Genomic DNA, 20,146 nt, shown 5'->3' on the forward strand with positions numbered 1-20,146 from the left:
ACACTTCTCTCATACATTCTCCATGAATAGGATAGTTGAGCACTCCCATCCGAGTCTAAGATCTCTGCCTAAGAAGCCCCTTTATTTTATCTCTTTGCTATATCCGTGTATCATTGTAAATGATACCTGTCTCTTTAATGACTGTACCTTTTAGTCTATAACATCCTCCACTCCAAAGTAGGATGACCCTCTGTCCCATTTTTAAGCCCCCTCACAGGTGTCCTTTTTTTTTTTTTAAGGGCAAATTGTCCTATATTTTCCTCTTGCATGTTGGTCAATCAGCACAGTCCCAGTCCGGTCTTATTTGCAGCTGGCCGGTGAGTGTGGGCAGATGGTGGCTGGTCAAGGAGAGCAGGTAGTTTGTCTTAGGCCAAGGGGAGAGGTGGGAAGCGCCAGCGTGAGGTAGGAGGAGATGCTGCCTTGGGTGGAGGTGAGGGTTGGAGAGTGTGTCACCCCGTCCCATGTGAAATATAAAGTAGGGGTTCTCAATGGAGATCACAAACCCTTTCAGGGGACCACTGGTTGCTGATACTGAAACCCACCGCCTGAGACCCAGCACCCTCTGTGGGGCTGAAGCAGGAGCTGAGGAGCTGAAATCTTGCTCCCCAGAGCCACAGTGCTCCCTGTGTGGCAGAAGCCCTCTGAGCCCATGGGCAGAGCTGAGGGGCACCAGGAATGTTTTGGGGGGCAACTCAGGGTGACAGTTCCACACTCCCCACATCTCCTTCTCCCTGCCCCTTGTCTGGTTTGGAAGCGGGAAGCTGGAAATGGGCAGTGCGGGACAGCCGCTCCTCTGGCTGATGCCATGGCATAGGCAGTGGTGGGGTTCCTATCTCTCCTGCTGCTGCTTCTGGTCCCCTTAGCACCCAGCCCCCTTTTCTCACACAGTAAGAGCCACAGGGGTGGGGCATCCAAGTCCATGGCTGGCAAAACCCTCAGGGAACAGAGACTGCAGGGGAGCCCTCCTGGCCCACAGCCTCGAGCTACCTCTTCCCTACAGCCTGAGTTACCCCCGTCTGCACACAGCTGCTAGCTAGCCCTTCTGTGTGTGCTGAGCACACACATTGTGCTTACCTGCTCCCAACTCCAGCAAAATCTCTCAACTCCTATTGGTCAGAAACTTTCCAATGGCAGCTGAGAGATTTTGCTGGGGGCAGGAGCAGTGTGCAAAGCTTCCTTTCTTCCCCCGCAGCATAGAGAGCCACAGGGAGCAGTGAGCTGCTGCTTTGAGTGGTGCTGCAGGGGAAGTGGGGCCGGATTAAAAGGCTTGGTGGGCCAGATTTTGCCCGATCCTCTTGTTAATTCTTCCTCCAAAAGTCCATCTCCAGCCTCATGCACATTTTGTGCCTTTTTCTCTCTGAGTTCCCTCCAGTTTGTCCATACCTTTCTGAAGAAAATGTTACAACAGTGATTGTACAAAGGCCGCATACCTCCTGATTTTGAAGTGCTTCTGTTTGTGCAACCCAGAATTGCTTTTTATGTTTGTTTTACTTGCACAGATATATTGCAGTGCAATCTTAAGTGCAGTTGATTTTCTTTTGTCACTCCCGTCCCTTAAAAACGTGTATCCTAAATTATTTTCCACAGATAGTTTCATTCGATTTTTTCCATTATTTTCCTCTCCCCTCGCTTTCATTTTTATAAGGACTTTTTCCTATTAAAATATTTCTAATATCCATGAATCATAGAAAGGACTGTTTATTTCTCCTAATTAGAGGAATCTGTTGTATAAATTATTCAACCAATATCATATTTCTTAAACAGTCTTAAACTGGGATAAATTTGTGCTGAGTTATAGTTGTGGTGTTTTTTTTTATTTGCATTTTGGTAGTGCCTAGGGACTGCAACGCAGATCAGACCTCCTGTGTACCAGACACAGTATCAGTGTAGAATAAGAAACAGGACCTGCCCTGCAGAGTTTAAGATTTAAATGAACAGTGTGGTGGTCTGCAAATGGCATGTTAGTGCTACAGTTATTTTGTTGGTTTCTTTTGCTTTTGATTTTGCCATTTTGGGTTTTGTTGGAGAGGATTAGTTGCCAGGTAGGAATGTAAAATCCCGTTTAATTGGTTAGCCGGAGCAGGCCCTGCCTGTGTGCGCCTGGGCCTGCCAGGGACAGAGGCTGCTCCAAACGCCAGTGCAGCCCCTGTGTCAGGTGGGGGGCTGCACCAGCCTCTGCGGGTTAACCTTTCACATCCCTACTGCTTGTCTCTGCTGCTGCTGCTGCTGCTGGCTGAGCTTTTCTTTCTAGAGGTGTCACAGCTGAGGAGTCTAGCAGGCTACCTTCCAGTCTCATCTGGTGTGTTATCCTTTTCCATTCATCTGCCATCTTCAGCTTCTTCCCCTTTCCAATCCATCCAGTCACCCAGTCAGGCTGGTGTTTCCTTAACAATGTCTCTAGAGAAGTCCAATTACCAAAACCCGTGTCCACGCCTTACTCATCCCTTCCCTTAACTGTTTCAGCCTCCTCCATGGTCCTCCTTACTTCTCAGGCTGCCAGACCATCCCACATGCTGTTGATAAACTAGCATATCTCTTCCCTCCTCTGATCACATTATACCCCCCTTCTAGATCTCTTTGCCTTCCATATCAAGTTCTAGTTTCTCCCCCTTCCTCAAGCCCTGTCTTCCATCTCTGATCTCATTTCTCTCTACTCTCCTTCTAGCTGGTTTCTGTATCCTTCTCTCACTTTCATCATGAGAACTTAAACAAAATTCATGGAGTAGCCCCCCTGCAAAAGTTATTGTCCCCTCTTGTGGTGGGGTGGATCACAGAGGTCCCCTTGGGACTGTCACCCAATGTGCTGATCATACTACTGAACCCACCCTACCTGCCCTCTGGGACACCCCAGCACCCTCTCCTGATGAGGCAAAGCTCTGGTGTCCCCCAGTTCATAAGTCAGCCCTCTTTATCAGTGAAAGAGAGAAGTCCACACTGGTTGCTCTCCCCTCCCCCACCCCGCCAGTAACATTTATTTACACTGAGCTTAATAATAAATCAAAGTGTTTTTATGAAGTATAAAATGTAGAATTAAAGTGATTGCAAGTGAAAACAGACAGATCAAAGTTACTAAGACAAAATAAACAAAACATGCCAATTAATCTGATACAATAAGAGAAATTGTTTCAAAATATATTCATCACCCTTGCCCTTATTTCAGCTTATTTTTTTTAAAATCTGGCCTGTGTCTACAGCTCTTTGTTTCTTTAGAGTTCTTTGTTTTCAGGTTTCTTCATATGTATCCTTTTAGAGTGTGGAAACAATTTCAAAAGCCAGCTGAAGACAAAACACTGACTGCTCTCCATTCCTTAAATAGACTTTGCCCAGGGTGGGAATCCTATGGGCAAATACCAGATTCAAGATGTGTTCCAGCACCAGGTGGCATGATCACATGTCTTTCTAGGACCAACTGCACTTTGGGGTTGCAAGAAAAACAAATCCTTTTATAGATTATTGTCTTGGGTACCAGGCCATTAAGTTTCAAGTACCGCTATGGCTTTCACTAGAAGACTTAGATTAATCAAACAGATTTTTTTGCCTTCACATTCAAGAATGATACGTGCACAAAAATAGAATCTGCTCTTTCAGCTGATCATAACTTTATAAATGATTTGTTACATGATGCATTTTGCCTAAAGTGTCTTTGAGTTATGCCTCTTCATACTCATAAGCCAATTTTCATAAAGTCTGGGACTAATTCTAACTGTGACTAGATGGGTGAGGTAATATCTTTTATTGCTCCAACTTCTGTTGGTGAGAGAGGCAAGCTTTTGTGCTACACAGAGCTCTTCTTTGGGTCTGGGAAAAGTACCAACATTATTGTAGCCAAGTTGGTCTATTCAGTAAGCCAAAGTTCTTACTCATACATAGATATAGTAATACAGATATTTTTTACATTTTTAAAGGAAAAATCTCCAAAGAGAATGTCTGCAGATGTTCCGGGACAGATGGAAACCACTGAAGCACCACCAGCCAAAAAACTGAAGGCACATTGGAAGTGTGCAAAATGTGGATTTGCAACAGATATTGGTACTGAATTTCAGGGACACATACCTCAGCACAAGACAGACAGCTCCACTTATCAATGCTCGCTCTGTGGCTTGTGTTACACATCTCACATCTCTCTGAACAGGCACCTCTTCATTGTTCATAAAGTAAAAGAGGAAGAGGAAAGGGAAAAGTTACAAACAGAGACAAATGAGAATGGACATGAAGAGTATGATAGAGAGACGAACACTACAGTGAAGGAAGGAAATAGTTGGAAATGCAAAATGTGCAAGAGTGACTCCGTTCTTTGTGCACACAGTCGGAGGTGTGGCACGCAGGATTCCAGTAGCCGTTCTCAGAACAACCATTCAAATGCTACTAAGATTTAAGAAAAGAACAATTTTTACAAAATATTGGGTGGGAATGGGGCAGATCTTTTGTTCTTGAGCTTGGACTGTATTTTCCATTCACTTTTAATTTGTAAGGGAAACTGCTTCTACATCCATAGCACTGAATCTCTGCCAGATCCGAGGTGAAAAGGGAAAACAGGACAAGAATCCCCCCTGGAATTTGTCTAACTCCTAAGGATGAAGGAGCATGTTCTGAGGCTGCAGTTTTCTTTCTGAAAATGCACTCTTCCTTTAAGTGTGCATTGCCTCTGCCTGGAGCCCAGCCTTGCTGCCTCTTTTAAAAAAGAAAAAAAAAAGAAAAAAAAAGTTTTCTTCTAGTATTTATGGCTCATAGTCCCCTACCACTCGAATTCATAAGACTGTGTATCAACCAAATACATTTGTCAGCACAGTACAAATCTGCTTTAAATCCTCTTCTGTCGTGCCGCATATGCAAACGCCTGGTTTTGTATAGACTGCACAGTGCTGTTTCATTGCACAAGGAGTATGCCTGGTTCATCTTCTAGTTTTTCCATGAATGTTATTGAATCAAGTTATGTTATAAATTTAAATCACCAGAGAAGAGAGGGGTTTTTGCAACCTGTGTCATCTTTTTAATGGTATGAATATTGCTAACTCAACTGCTTTTAAGTGATCAAAGCACAAGACCTCACACATCAACAAAGGCCTAATCTACACTGGAGTTGCCACGGTAAAGCCTTTGGTGGCCAACCACCAATGTAGCTGCACTGCTGCAAACCCTGCTGCAGGCAGAGCCAATGTAAGCTTTTGCACATATTGCAGCCCATAACAGCTTTGCTAGACTGCACTCGGGAGGATGTACCAGTGCTCCAAGAACTGAAATCCCTGGGATGGACAAATATAATATGGCTGTATCCGCTGGAGGGAGGGGATGGTGGGTGGGTGTGGGTGTGGGTGTGGGTGTGTGTGTGTGTGTGTGTGTGTGTGTGTGTGTGTGTGTGTGTGTGTGTGTGTGTGTGTGTAAAAAATATTTAAAAAAATCAGTGTTGAGCAGTCTGCGGCCCATCAGGGTAAGCTGCTGGAGGGCTGCAACACAGTTTGTTTACAGTGAATGTCTGCAGGCATGGCCTCCTGTAGCTCCCAGTGGCTGCAGTTCATGGTTTCCGGCCAGTAGGAATTGTGGGAAGTAGTGACCAGCAAGTCCCAGTGGCCTGCTGCTTCCTGCAGCTCCCATTGGCCAAGAGCAGTGAGCCGTGACCACTGGGAGCCGCAGGGGGGGGCTATGCCTGCAGAAGCTCAACGTAAACTGCCTTGAGGCCTTCCAGTGGCTTACCCTGACGAGCCGTAGGTTGCTCACCACTGGTCTATACACTTTGTCCAAGAACCAAAACTCTACAAACGAAATTTACTTAACCTGCTCTAGTTCATTAGATCCCTGTTTGGGAGCAAATGATACTAAAGCAGATAGTGTGGTTACAGTAAGAAAAGTCAGTCTGTTAACAGCACTGTGATTTAGCCAAATGCTGCACAGCAGTCTGGGAGCACATGACCAGGCAAGGAAGCGGGTGACATCTATGAAAGGTGTTTGAAGGAAAAGCACCGTACTGCTTCCAAAACTCTAGCTCCTTTGATAGCAGATCTCCCATCCTGACTCAGTTTTATAAGTTACTTTGGAGACTTTCTTTCCATAGAGTCATATTGACTCTTCCCTGTTCATGCTGTTCCTCATCTGTTCACGTCATGTGCTTTGTGTAATATAATTACTTCAATACAGTTTTTATGTTGAGACAGACTCCTGCTCATTGTTTACTATGACGTTTAAATAATTTAAAGACTATTTATCTTATTGAATTGCTTACTTTCTTGTCTTGATGTGTTTTGATACAAACCGTTTGGAACTCTTTGTATTTTTTGATACTGTGTACATTAGCCTAGGGAATGTTTTACAAGGTAGCCTATGTAGAGTAACAATAGCAGGGGATGACTCCCAAGCCATCACATATCTAGTTAATCTGCAGTGGCATTTGTGCCTTGCTATAGTGTTTACTTCAACCTATTTCAAATAAAATCATCCAACAATGTGTGGATGGGCTGCATTCTATTATAGGCTGGGTAAGCCAGTGCAAGGTACATGTGCCAGCTTGCCCTTCAGGCATTTCCGGCCACACACTTTAGTGCTTGCTTTCTCACCCTCGCAGCATGTGTCATGGCCACTTCCTTTGGTGATGAGTTCCCCACACCATGACAAGCTGTTTTAGAAAAGGGATTGCTAAAGGCAGATGTTCTCTGTATTTGCCTCATTTGCACTACAGCCCATAAAACTCTCAGCTAATACCTTCAAGTATACAAAAGAGAAGACACTAATTTTTCATGTGAGCTGCCTCTGTGTGCGGGGGTTGGTGGGTGGGTCATTTCACTTTTCTATAGTGAATGTTCAGTAAGATGCTCCTGGAAGAAGGCGTCACAGGGTAGGAAGTCGGACTGAGGTAAGTAGTAGTGTGGGCAACCACCTATAATGAAGGGGTGGGGTCAGTGCTAATGAACGAGTGGGGGGAAAGATCAGGGAAGGAGGTGAAGGGATGTGGGGCTGAGGGCAGAGGATGATGAAGGGAGGTGAGTATGGGTGCATCTAGACTGGCATGATTTTGCGCAAAAGCAGACACTTTTGCACAAAAACTTGCTGCCTGCCTACACTGGCTGCAAGTATTTGCGTAAGAACACTGACTTTGTAATGTACAAAATCAGTGGTTTTTGAGCAAATACTCCGACATTCCCACTCCGGGATAAGCCCTCTTGCGCAAGCATTCTTGCACAAGAGGGCCAGTGTAGACAGCCAGGTTAATATCTTGTGCAAGAAAGCCCCATGGCTAAAATTGCTAGCAGCGCTTTCTTGCGTAAGAGAGAGTCTACACTGGCACGGATGCTCTTGCGCAAAGGCACAGGCCACTATAGACCATCTCTTGTGCAAATACTTTTAATGGAAAAACTTTTCTGTTAAAAGTGTTTGTGCAAAATCAGGCCAGTCTCACCACAGCCTGTGTGCGCCTGGGGGCAGGGTGCTGGGGAAATGGGGTGTGGGAGGGGGCGGGGGCTGAAGGGATATGGAAGGGGTTGGGGTGGGGTTGGGATGAAGAGGGGAGGGGGAGGGGGAGGGGTCAGTGGTGGTGAAGTGCTGGGGCCGCGCTTGGGAAGGGAGGGGGCTGGAGGTGAGGTCGGGGCGGTCGGCGTGAAGGGAGGTGGGAGGGGCTGGAGGCGGGGTCAGTGGTGAGGAAAGGCGGGGGTGGGGTCGGGGTGAAGGGAGCTGGAGCGGTTAAGGGCGGGGTCAGACGGAGGAAGGGGCGGGGTCTAGCGCAGGCGTGGCCGGAAGCGGCGCTGCGGGCCGGAAGCGGAAGTGGCGCTGGCGGCCGGCTCTGGCGGCTCCGCGATGCTCTCCCTGGACTTTCTGGACGATGTGCGGCGCATGAACAAGCGGCAGGTGAGGCCCGGCCTGGGGCGGCGGGCGCCCGGGGGGCTCGGGGCTCTGCGCTGCTGTGGCCGGCGGGGGCCGCTGGCCCTGGAGCCCCCGGGGCGGCGGGCGAGCGAGCGGGCGGCTCCTCGGAGTCCCTGGCCGGGCCCGCGCTCCCTTAACCCGCTGTCTCCCCCGCCGCAGCTCTACTACCAGGTGCTGAACTTCGGGATGATCGTCTCCTCCGCCCTGATGATCTGGAAGGGGCTCATGGTGGTCACGGGCAGCGAGAGCCCCATTGTGGTGGTGCTCAGGTAACGGCCGGTTCACGGGGGGTTTCTCGCGGGGCGTGACACGGGCCTGGCTGCGGGAGGAGGCGGAGTGTTTTGATTCAGGGAAGGAACACACCTGATTCCGCCTCTTTGCAGTCCAGTGACTGGTTCGAAGAGCTTTTCTGAGACGCGTTGTTCATAAACTCAAGATCTAGCATCTTCTGTAACGTTTTAGCCAATGTAACGTTCAGCAAACACAGCCCCTGCCTCAAAGATCTTAGTCTAGTTCCACTCAGAGGAGAGAGAGTGTGTGTGTGTGTGTGTGTGTGTGTGTGTGTGTGTGACGGGGAGCATGGAGAAGGGTGCAAGACAGGCAAAGCCAATATTTATATGTATAAATGTAAACTGCTCCTCAATGTAGCTGTTGCATATTAACTTCATGTGGGCATCGGGTATAAGTGGCTGTTGGAGAGGGATTTGCCAGAAGTGTGTCCCTGTCATGGTTTCTAGAACAGACAATAAGACCCATTTGCTCAACTGGGGAGAGAGACTCAGTCTGGGCAGCACCTAACAAAATAGACAGAAGTAAAGGTCATGGGGCCAAAACAACAGATCCGCAGGGGTGGGGGTGAGGCGGAACATCAAACAGGACCCTGGTCAGTGCCCACTGATCCTCAGGGGACCAAGAAGCATGTGGGTGCTGACCAGAGATGTGATACAGCAGGGAACCGAAAACAGGCCTGAGAGTTGCACACTCCCACCTCCATTGAGCTTCCTTATCCTGATCTGGGGATGACCATGTTGCCTAGCACCAGGAGGAGTTTCTTTCTTCCATGACCCATAAATTCACAAGCCCTTCTTGTCAATGTAGTGGCCCTTATGGATGGGTTCAGTGCAGACATTCCAGACCTCAGGACAGAATAGAAGTTAGCAGAAGATGCCTGGCAGAAGTGACAAAGCAGGGTGGTCATAGAGAAAGGAGAGGAGATAGGGTCCCTTGAGTCCCTTCGAGTGCAGCAGTGCATCTGTTTGTTGTAAACATCTTCTCTACAGTATAGCAGCTTTAATGGAAACAATTATGGAATACAATAGAAAATATAAATCCGGGATGGGCACTAATTTTTACGGAGGAGCCACTCCACAAATTTTGATTAGTTGTCAGGGGCTGGGTCTCGGGCGGAAGGGGCAGGACGAGGAGAGACAGACTGTGTGTGAAAGACAGACTTTGTGGCACAGAGACTGGGAGTATGTGTGCTGACTGCTGCAGTGTACGTTTCTGAGAGATGCTCGAAGACGGGAAAAGCTGTCCTGCTTGGTTGTCGCCTCTCCTCTCCTGCTCTGCAGGGATGGGGTAGGTAGGAGAAAGAGTTTGAGAGCTTAGAAACTGTTCATGCCTTTAAGTTCACTCCTCTCCGTAACTCACTATACTTCAGACTGGAGCAGCTCCATTTTGTGTGTGCCTCTCCCTGATCCTGCTCTGCAGAGATGGGTACAGGGACAGGAAGACTCCCTGACTTCAGCACTCTCCCCTATCTACCCCGCACAGCTAGTGGGAGCATCCTGGGAGTTGCAGGATGGAGCAGTGGCAGGGTGTGGCTGCATACAAGTTGCCTGTATGCTCTGCTAATCAGCTAAGCAGGTTGGTTAGAAATGCTGGGTGGGCCGGATCTGGCCCACCCCTGATATAAATGCATTATTTTCAACTGTCCTCGTTGTTTTCCCCATTGCTGTTGTGTGCATTTAAAGTAAGGAGCAGCTGTTAATGGCAGTGAAATTGAAATCATGAGCGAGTCAGTGTAACAGATGGAGACACTCAGCAGGGAAACTCATGACTGCTCGGAGTATAACACATATGAGGAGAGTTGTTTAGAGTCTTGGCTTGTGGTGTAATGTGTTGTGTTGCTCTCTTGTAACAAGGCTAGGAGTGTGCTTGCAGTTCTGTTCCACACCCAGCCTTCTCCTTTCTGGCCATCTGGTGAGCTGTAAGAATACTGAGCGCGGTGTCCCTCTTGCTTTAGTAGGGCGGGCTGAACGCTATGCATGTGACACCATGGGAAATTTTCACCCGGCTTCTTAACTCTGTGAGCTACGAAACACAGTACGAAATTTGTGCCCCCAGTTGTGACTTGAAATGACTTCTGTTGCTGAAATTCCTGGGGCAGTGGCTATGCGGTAGAACCTCAGAGTTACAAACTGACCAGTCAACCACATGCCTTATTTGGAATCGAACGTGCTCAATCGGTTTCTGCCTGAAACAACAGTGAGCAGGCACTGCAGTACTGTTAAATGTCAACTACTAAAGACCTAAAGGGGAAGTTTTTAAAAGATTTGACAAAGTAACCGTAAAGCATTAGCTTACCAGTTAAACTCCCAGCAGGCGCCAGGTGCCTGCAGGCACCCTGGTGGGAGCCCGTGGGGCATTTAACTGTGTGATCGATTTAATTTCAGTCAGTTACACGGTTAGTGGTTGGTTTTAATTTTTACATCCCTTATCAGGAAACTATCGGTGCTTGTTTCATTTACATTAAGATGGTTAGCAGCAGCATTTTCCTTCTGCATCATAGAATTTCAAAGCTGTGTTCAGTCGTCGTTCGGTTGTAAACTTGTGAGAGAACAGTCATATTTTCCTCAGTTACAAACATTTCAGAGTTATGAACAACCACCACTCCTGAGAGATTTGTAACTGAGGTTCTACTGTATCTATTGTGGGTACTGGCCTTCCCCAGAATGTGCATGTACTGACATCACAGGCCCTGTTCTCTGCCACTTGTCTAGTGTTTATCATCATTTGTCACTTGAAAACCAATGAAACGTCTGTCTCTTACTGCTGATTCCTCAGTGCACTAGTGGCTTTATCCACCTCCCATTGAATAAGATGGGAGGTCGTAAGATCACTTTCCCTTTTCAACAAAAGGATTTTATCTTCTGACTAGCAGCCTTTGCCTAGTGTCTCCAGGCATGCTACCCGCTATGCTTGATGTTCATGATTTCCTTTTACAGGATTTCATTTGAAGTTAGAAAGGTTACAGGTGCTGTAATGTTCTGCCATTTACAAGATAACAGAAAAGGTTGAATTAGGAGGGCCTGCAATGAGAGTGTGAGGGGACCTGCTGAATCACAACAGACCTCTATCACGGGCTATCTGGGAACTGGAGCACCTTCTGTTCGTGCACGTGTATATATACACATACGTTTTACTCGAGTCGACGTAAGTGCTCTGTTGCACCAATGCAATAAAACCACAGTGCAAGTGTAGATGCTGCATGACCTGTATTCTCCCGGACAGTCCTCCAGTGGCTGTCCCACAATGCCTCATACCCTGTGATAGTGACCGCTCAGTCCACAGTTTTCAACTCCACTGTGCAGGGCTCCCAGAGACCAGAATCACCTTCTCCTGCGTATTTTTGAAATCCTTTTTCCTGATTGCCCACCTTGGGGAGTACACCTATCAGCTAGCCCCAGGCCTCTGAGGAGCAGAGGCTAGGCAAACGTGGACATCTACAAGCGGCTTGCACAGGGGATGGAGTCAAAGGGTGTGACTGGGTTCAGTGTCAGTGCTGTGCGAATTTTGCTAGTGATGCCACAAAACTAGGGAGTGCATCGTTCTGCCAGCTGTTGCACTGTAGATCGGCTGTGTCTTCAAAAATGTCATGCCACACTCGGCAGAGACCCTACCAGCAGCCTGCACGTTGTTGTGGCTACAGTGGAGGATCCTGAATCAGATGGCAGCAGTGAAAAGTGAGGAGGATGCACCGATAGTCTCAGGCCATGCTGCTAACCAGGACTTGCTTGAGACTCTGCCAGAGTTTCGCCAGGCTAGTGTGGATGAGCCTGATGAAGGGAATTCAGCTAAGTGCATTCATGCCTCCATCCTTCCACTGCTGAAATGCAACTCTTGTGCCTGCCTGGCCCATCCCCGAGTTAACAAAACAAAGGTATCAGCTTTTCATACAAAAGGGAGAGTCGTCCTCTGTCTCATTCCCCTGTTGGGTTGGAGGAGGGTGTGCTGGGCAGCTTGCTTTATGTGCTTGGGGTGTCCTTGTCGTCCTCCAGAAAGATCACAACGAAACTTTCATGGAGACGCTGTGCAGTTCACTCCCAAAAGTTTCTAGGGAGGGCTGCTCTAGTCCTTCCTCCCAGGCAAGACACGTTCTCATGCTGCTCTGCAGTGCATTTGGATGTCACCTTTGTAGTCAACAAGTTAGCAGAATAGTGGCCAGTGTAGCTTTGGGATGCCATTAGCAGCTGTGTTCTCTGTGCCTTTGCGAGCCTCGGTGAGGAGATGAGCTAAAATCGCCAGCGCTTGTGGAACATAGTGCAGGTGTTCAGACCCATTGCCCTATATTGGCATCACTAGGGGATGAACTTTTAGATCTTCATGCAACAAGAGAGTCCTCTGGTGAGCCTTGTTTACCATGACCAGAGCCTAAAAGTGGGGCTGTACCATGGCAATCCAAAGCTGGAGTGTTAAGAAGCAAGTCTTAAGGGTTTCTATGAATAATGGATGTGCCTGTAAATCCAGTGTCATGTCTGTGGTTTCCATCGGCCTGGAAGGGTGTCTCCCTGGGCCCGCAGAACACCTGACTCTGAGGAGGTGGTGACAGAAGAGGTCTAACGTGAAATCCTGCAAACCAGTGTTGCATCAGACCAGAAGCAAAGGCTTGGAGGGCCAATATGAATCGAGACGGGCAGGAGACGGTCGTAAGACCCGGGAGTCCCCGCAAGACAAGGTCCAGGACTTTCTGGATCTTCTCCGATAGCAAACCCAGATGCTGCTGGTCCAAGACGTCTGGACTCTCCGCCCTTCGCAGTCCTGGGAGAGCTCCAGGATTGCTGCTCCCTGCACCCTACTGGTGGCATCAGGAGGGTGCATTCTTACTACTCCCTATGCCTACTAGTCCCAGTGCAGCTTTAGCAGTGGGCGGGGGGGAGGGGACAAATGGTTTGTAACCACCAGCCTCTGCCACAGAGAGTGAGTCTGGATGCCAGAGAGCTTTGCCTGAGTGGCATGGTGGTGGTAATGCTGATGGTGCCAGGGCTTTGTCTCCAGTAGAGTTGCACCAGTGGCAGGAGCATCATGTGGGTGAAACTGAAGTGTCTTGGCTTCTACTGCTTTCCTCGGGACTCTGACTTTTGCGGAGGGGAGCAAGAGGGGAGCCGTTTTAGGGACACTTTGACTGATGAGCAATAAGACATGAGTTACCTTGTCTTGAGAGAGGTGCATAGCATCCTACCAAATTAACAGTGTTAAGCAACACGTGTTGTACATTGATCATCTCTTGTTTTAGCACAAACAGGCCCTTTTTCCTGAAATTATTTAAACAGGGCCGTAACTTGGGGGAAGAGGGGTGTTTGTAATGAATATGAATATGCGGAGGGGTGAGTGAAGCTTTGTGTTTTGTGGGCAAAGGGAGGGAGGAACTCTCGAGAACAGAAGAAAGGCAAGCCATGTGGAGGACAGGGATGTCATTTAGTTATCCTCTGTATAGATTCTTCTTGGTTTGTCTTACAATATGGGATTCCGGTGTCTATATCAAAGCATCTCAGTGATTTCAGTATGTTGGTGGTTTTCCTCCGAAGCTCTTTCCTAAGGGTGGACATGCCAGGGTTTCCTTTGGTAGAGTATAGATTTCAAGCATGACTTCTAGTTTTTCCAGTGTCCTTGTTTCATAACTGCTGTTTCCTTGTCTTTCAGCGGCAGCATGGAACCTGCTTTTCACAGAGGAGATCTCCTGTTCTTAACCAACCGAATTGAAGATCCTATCAGGGTGGGAGAAATTGTGGTCTTCAGGATAGAAGGAAGGGAAATTCCAATAGTTCATCGGGTCTTGAAAATTCATGAAAAGTACGTAGAGCGTTTGAGTGGCAGATGCCCATAGCAGTGCCACCTTGGGCTGTGCATGTCCCACCGAATAGTCTGGTTGGGAGGCGGAGGGGGGAGACATCGAGGAAAGCCCCGAAGCTGCTGAAAGTGCTGTTTGAGCTCTCCCCTTAGCGTGACCCTAGTGTCCTACCAGAGCGGCAGGAAATAGCTGGAAGGTCTTCATCAGCTGAATTACAATCAGGCCCTGACTACGTGTGCCAAAGATCTTAGCAGTTTTCACGAGTTAATCAGGACTGTAGGGTTAACCGTGGGCAGCCACCTGCCTCCCTTAACTTCCCCTGCAGCATCACTAGAATACAACACTCCTCAGTTCCTGGCTCATACTGTTGAGGTAGTGTTCATATTCTTTCTTGCATAGCTGCTCTGTGCTGTACCAGAGAGGATTGCATTTTAGCAGTGAGCAAAGTGACTTCTATATATTGAAAGTGTAGGGATCCTCAGGTGTATGCAGTGTGTTCAAAATGTGTTGGGTTCTATTATCCCCGTTCTTGTTCTCCTTTGGGAACAAGGCAAATGTACCTTAGGAAAGCCCAGTTACCTGGACTGTACCATGCCTCCTCTGTAGACCGTAAGCCCAAGTGAGTCGTGCATTTTGAATCTGAAGCGGGTGAGATGGTCATTCTGATTCGTCCCTTCAGCAAGTTCTGGACCAGGCTCCCAAGAAAATTAATTCACAGAACCCATCTCTTTACCATTGACGTAGTTATACAGAAATCTTGATCAATAAAGGAAACCTAAGGATGACCAGTTAATTTCTGCCATCGCCACCAGCATTTAAACAATTTTGATATTTTATCTTAGACTCAGCCTGCCTCCCTTTTCTCCCAGATGCCAAAAGTCCCAGCTGTTGTCTAGCCGATGGCCAAAATCTCTAGCTTCCTGATTTAGTTTCCCTTGTGTAGTTCCGAATGGTCAGTGTTGAGACTCTGTAGCCTATTGAAAAACAAAAATATGTACACTTTTCTCTCTAACTCCATTTACAAATGAAAGTGTGTCTTACCCATCAGCCCTACAAAGTCCCTCTGGGCTCAGAACTAAACTGGATTCAATCTTCACCTCCCAAAGGAAAAATTCTTTTGTCTGGATTTATTTCATTTTTATTGCTTTGTGGATCAGTTTAGAATCCTGTTCCCTCTCCCAGAGCTTGGTGACCCTGAAAGGCTAATAAGGCCGAGAAGCAGCAGCAAGTTAGCTCAAGTCCGCTGCTTGTTTTGATAGCTGATACCTCTGGGATTCAGATCCGCCTACCAAAAGCCACTGTTGCATCAGCACTTCGGAGAGCAGGCCAGCACTGGACACTAGTGCGATGTCCTATGCATTTGTGCTGCTGCTGTTCTGTACAGCTGGCTTTGCACGCCTCCTGAACTTTCCTCTTGCTGGCTACAGACACTGTCCACGCAACCACAGTGGAGGAAGCGCACCCAGCGAAAAGCTTCCCTGTGCTTGCCTGCAGGTGATGGATTTGGGATAGGCCTGCAGTCTGGGAAGCTCATGAAATGCTGAACCAAGTACAGCACCAACTGGCCCGTGCGTTCAAAAGACCGCTCATAAGAGACTGGAGCATGCCTGAGCCCGGTTGGTAGCACCGTTTTGTGACCTGCCACTTGGAGATGGGCATTAGTGGGAGCTCTGGAAAGGTGGAAGGAAAGGCCAGGAGAGGCTGGTGGTGGAAAGGGAGGCAGAGGATTTTGAAAACAGGAGAGAGAGATGCTATCGTGCATCCAGGCGCTCCTTGCAGGAAGGAACATCAGTGTGTTAGGGCTGGCAGGGCCGGGGGCTCTCTTTTGGGGTTAAACGTTTCTAAACGCTTACTCTGTCCTTCCAAAAAGGCTCTGAAGTGGGTGAGCTGCACAGGGCTGGGGCTTCTGACAAACCTGTGTGTTGGAACCGTGCGCGTCTCCGTCGCTGCGGTCGTGGGGCTTGACGGGGCTGTCCGTGAGCGGCGTGTCTGACCCATGCTCTCCTTTCTCATTGCAAGGCAAAACGGAGACGTCAAGTTCTTGACGAAGGGTGACAATAACGCTGTAGATGACAGAGGGCTGTACAAGCAAGGTCAGCACTGGCTGGAGAAGAAGGATGTGGTGGGCCGAGCAAGAGGGTAAGTAACGGTGTCCAGCAGAGAACGTCTGCTCTGTCCAGTGCTTAGGTCTGGTGGGAGCTGAAAGATGCATCCTTGGGTTGAGCTCTTCCCTGTCTGATTTTTTTTTTCCCTGTCTCACACACCGTCTTGAAGTGGGGAATTAAGTAACAAAGGCGAGTTGACTTCTCGCCTTGCCTTCACCAACAGTTCCCACACGTTTCCTGCCTTGGCAGTGGATGAGCTTTCGTGTAGTCCCTTTCAGAGCTCGGTGACAGCTGATCTGCAATGGGGGTGGGCCCTTCCACAGCTTCAAAAGAAGGTCGGGAAGGTTTTTTACATTCAGCACTCATATTTTGACTGCGTGGACAACTGGAGGGGATTTTTTTTCCATCAACCTGCTTAAAGTTAAGGTCTGTTAACTCCAATGGTTAATGAACAGTTGGGAGAAAGGACATCTTTGTGAAAGGTTCAACACTTCAGTGAAGATAGAGCTTAGTAAACATCCCTGAGAATCCCAAGAAGTTCCCAGCAAAACTAGAGATCAGCAAACCACATTCTAATGTAATTGTCAAGACAACTTTTAAAAGCCATGTTTCAGGTTCTTTTACCCACCATAAAGAAGCAAGTAAAGGCACACCCCTGCCTTTAAAAAGAGCACCTTTCAGTTCATATCTGTTGCACCTGGATGAAAAATGTTGAGAGAACAGAAATTGTTTTGGCTGGAGCCAAAAATCAAAATAGCTTAATGACTAGTTGATGCCAAAGACTTAATAGGCTTTTGGGTGTGGTGTTGAACTGGCGTATTGAAGAATGTTTGTTGATCTTCTCAAATCAATCATTTTAGCTTGATTCAAAGAGATTGGCTAGCTGAATTCTGGCAGACTTAACGAGGCCCAGCCAATGGAGCCAAAGAGCAATCAGATTTTAAGCACCTCTGAAAATTTGAGGCCAGACGTGAAAATGTCAGGGAGCACCAAGAAGTGGGAACTTGTGGGCAAGTCTATATGCGAACATTTGTCACTGAAATGTGTGTAGGTCAAGATCCCAAAAGTGACCAGTGACTTTGGGTGCCTCATTGGAGATGCGATCCTCCACCCTCTTACAATCAGACTCCTTTTAGATGTCTCCAGTGGGGCTCCTGGAATCAGCAGCCACTTCTGAACATCTTGATCTAATCTATGCAATCCGTTTCTGAGTAGGTAAGTCACGGTTGCAGACCTTGTACTGACTTGGCCTAATGCAGCCTCTAGTCTGCCACTGGTTAGTCCGGTCCACTGTCCAGTCGAACGATCTCTTCAGAGAAATGGAGTTGCAGGTAAGGAAAGATCCCTTCTAAAGCCATAAACATGGGCAAGAGGGCAGGTGTTGATTGTCTGCCGTTGGCAAACTTGGTCATGGTGGCCAATTCATGTCACTGCTGTGCTTCAAATCTCTGGATGTATAAGCTGGGGCTGATACTTTCCCACCTCTCAGAACGTGCCAGTGTCTTGCACGCTGAATGTTGTAAGCACCAAACTAGCCCTGAACGTTCTCTCGAGCATCTGGCAGATCCGTGTCCCACGTAAGGTAGGGCTCTGGGACTGGTGTCTCTTACAGAGTCAGGCTAAGTATTAAAAATGTTCCCCAAGGAATCAAAATCTTCATGCCTGTCTTTTGTGCCCCAGTGCGCTATAGAGGCAGAAAGTTCATTTCCCAGGACAATCCCAAAATGGCAAACACTGTCTAGATGTCTGGCATCCAAACTCTGCTGAGTCCATCTGTCCCAGATCTTCCAGATGTCTTGGGCTCACTTCATAGTGATGGTTCGTATCTCGAGGTGTACTTTCATTGTGAACAGGCTGGCAGCAGCCATCTCGCCCAGTTCACGGGACAAGTGCTCTGGCTTGTTTCTGACATAGCTAGCTTGGTGTGCAACGTGCACACACTTTTGTTGCTTTTGGTGCACGTTTGTGTGTGTGTGTGAGAGAATTTGTGGTATTGTACAATTATTTAGGGTAGTCAGACCTCAGGCTTAAGAAAGATCCAACTAAACTAGGTGAATGGGCTACACAGGAACAGATGAAATGCATTCTGGGCAGATGCAAAGTATTGTGCATAGCAAGGAAGTATGTGAATTACTCCTATGCCATGTTGGGTTCTAAAATACCCAGCAGCTAAGTGAAAAGTCATGTGTCGTTATGGGCAGGTCAGTGAAGATCTCTGCCCAATATACAGCAGCAGTGAAAAAAGCAAATGTTTGGGGATTGGGAGCAACAATAAAGACCTTGACTTCGGTCATATAGATCTGCGAGTGGGTCACATTATGCCGTTCTGTAGATCTGCGAGTGGGTCACAGTCTATCACTACGGGGTGAACCACTGATCTATATTACAATGGGGCTAGAGGGGTGTTGGAAACCGAGAACGGTTAGGTGCTTGGGAAAGCTCCCATATGAAGAGCCTGCAAAGGTTACCGTTGCTTGCTTCGGTATAAGGCAAGGCATGATAGTAATGCAGATGATGAGAGCAGTAGAGAAGGTAGAACTGGAACTCGTATCTTCCTGTCTTGTGATACAAGAACATGGGGACATTCAGTGAAACGGAGAGGCTGCGAGTGTGAAACGGAAAACAAATGCTCCTTTAGTGATGGATAATTAGCTGGCAAAACTGATTTGCCCAACGAGATCACCCAGGCCAAGAGCTCCCAGCGTTAAAAAAAAATAGTGGGGACATATGGACAACAAGAACACCCCAAGTTGTTATACTGGGGATTTAAACTAAAAATCAAGAACTTAGGAAGGGAGAGAAACCCGACTGCTTCAGAGCTTCACCCAACCTCTTCTCTAAAGAGCGTCCAGGGGAAAATGTTCCCTGGGGAAGGTTGCGTCTCTCACTGAAGCGGCTCTTCAGAGACAGGATCCCGCGCTTGGTGGAGCGCTCGGGCTCGCGGTTTCTTCACGCGTGTCCCAGGCACAGCCGAACCCGTGCAACCTTCACTGAAAATGATCTGAAATGATTTTTTTTCTCTTGTAGGTTTGTGCCCTACATTGGAATTGTGACTATTTTAATGAACGATTACCCCAAATTTAAGGTATGACATTCTGCCATTTCACTAAAAGATGAGTTTTATTGTTGGGCGGCCAAGGAGTCTTCTGCATGAGCTACCCTGTACGCAGTAGCTGCTCTTCCGAGCATATTGATTGTTGCTGTCTGTCTGTAGAGCTGAATGCACAGTCTGACTCGTTATCCCGCTGCCTTGTTTTTCAGTATGCAGTCCTCTTTTTACTGGGCTTATTTGTGCTGGTCCATCGGGAGTAGTCTGCGTGCACTGAAGTTCCTAGCAAAGATGCCACGCTTTTTGTAACCAAGCGTTTGGGTCTGATGTGTGGTGCGAGAGGAGAACGTACATTTCAGTGCTTACCAGTTTGGGTTCGTTTTGGTTTTTTTTACTGTGTACGGAAGAATGTCAATCAGTGTTCCCAATGGTTTGTCACACTTTAGCCTTTTTGTACATCGGTGGGTTTTTATATTAAAAGTCTAAACCAAAGCGTTGGGGTGTGTACGTTTACAGTGGAGCTTCCTTTCTGAAGTGCCTATGGGAGTGGTCTCCACATCGGTGCTGCTGCGGGCTGAGAGTAAACCCTTCCAGTTTGTAGTGACGGTGCCGGGGGGGGAAGGGGGGGGGGATGGGACGACTGGGTTTATTTTCCAAAACTTGAATAAAATATTTTGCATATCCTCTAAAACGGCCATGCCATGTTCTATATCCGAGACAGCAGTGTGGGGTGGCAGCAGCCTCTCTCCGGGGGGGCGGGGTGGTCTGAGCTTCCGCACCTGGCTTGAGCCGAAACTGAGCCGAGCTGCCTGGCTCCTAACACGCTTGAAATGCAGAGCTGCAGCAGGGGTAGGTCTTGGACCCAGCGCAAGCTGGGACTGAGCCGGGCTGCTGGCCAGTCTGCTAAAAATGTACTGGCAACCGGGGGTGGTGGGAAATGCATGTAGTCCATAGCATTAACATAGAAGGTTTTGATTATCGGTTAATCGACTACACTATTACATCCCTAGTAAGGAGCGGAGGGGCAGGCTGCCCGGCTCCTACTGCCTTTTAAATTGCAGAGCCGCAGCGGGG

The 20,146-nt window shown here is 47.9% G+C and overlaps 2 protein-coding genes across 6 annotated transcripts in view; both read left to right on the top strand.

Moving 5' to 3' along the window:
- The window catches only part of ZNF592 (zinc finger protein 592), a 65,179-nt gene extending 58,738 nt beyond the window's left edge, over window positions 1–6,441 (top strand). For all 5 annotated transcript variants that reach the window (XM_075897462.1, XM_075897463.1, XM_006128023.4 and 2 more), the window contains one exon: window positions 3,906–6,441. In XM_075897462.1, coding sequence (XP_075753577.1) covers window positions 3,906–4,376 — 471 coding nt within the window. In that variant the 3' untranslated portion in view covers window positions 4,377–6,441. The remainder of the gene's footprint in view (window positions 1–3,905) is intronic.
- A 1,233-nt stretch (window positions 6,442–7,674) lies between these two features.
- SEC11A (SEC11 homolog A, signal peptidase complex subunit) lies at window positions 7,675–19,564 on the top strand. The gene is made up of 6 exons (XM_075897464.1): window positions 7,675–7,833; window positions 8,008–8,117; window positions 13,771–13,920; window positions 15,938–16,057; window positions 19,051–19,108; window positions 19,285–19,564. The coding sequence occupies exons 1-6, from the start codon at window positions 7,783–7,785 to the stop codon at window positions 19,333–19,335; spliced, it is 540 nt and encodes a 179-aa protein (XP_075753579.1). The 5' UTR covers window positions 7,675–7,782; the 3' UTR covers window positions 19,336–19,564.
- The last annotated feature ends 582 nt before the right edge of the window (window positions 19,565–20,146 follow it).

Source organism: Pelodiscus sinensis, chromosome 14 (genome assembly GCF_049634645.1).
Source record: "Pelodiscus sinensis isolate JC-2024 chromosome 14, ASM4963464v1, whole genome shotgun sequence".
Lineage (NCBI taxonomy): Eukaryota > Metazoa > Chordata > Testudines > Trionychidae > Pelodiscus > Pelodiscus sinensis.

Coding starts and splice junctions, on each gene's coding strand:
- SEC11A (XM_075897464.1), top strand. CDS start 7,783: ATGCTCTCCCTGGACTTTCTGGACGATGTGCGGCGCATGAACAAGCGG. Junction 8,118..13,770: donor CCCATTGTGGTGGTGCTCAG/GTAACGGCCGGT, acceptor CTTGTCTTTCAG/CGGCAGCATGGAACCTGCTT. Junction 16,058..19,050: donor GTGGTGGGCCGAGCAAGAGG/GTAAGTAACGGT, acceptor TTTCTCTTGTAG/GTTTGTGCCCTACATTGGAA.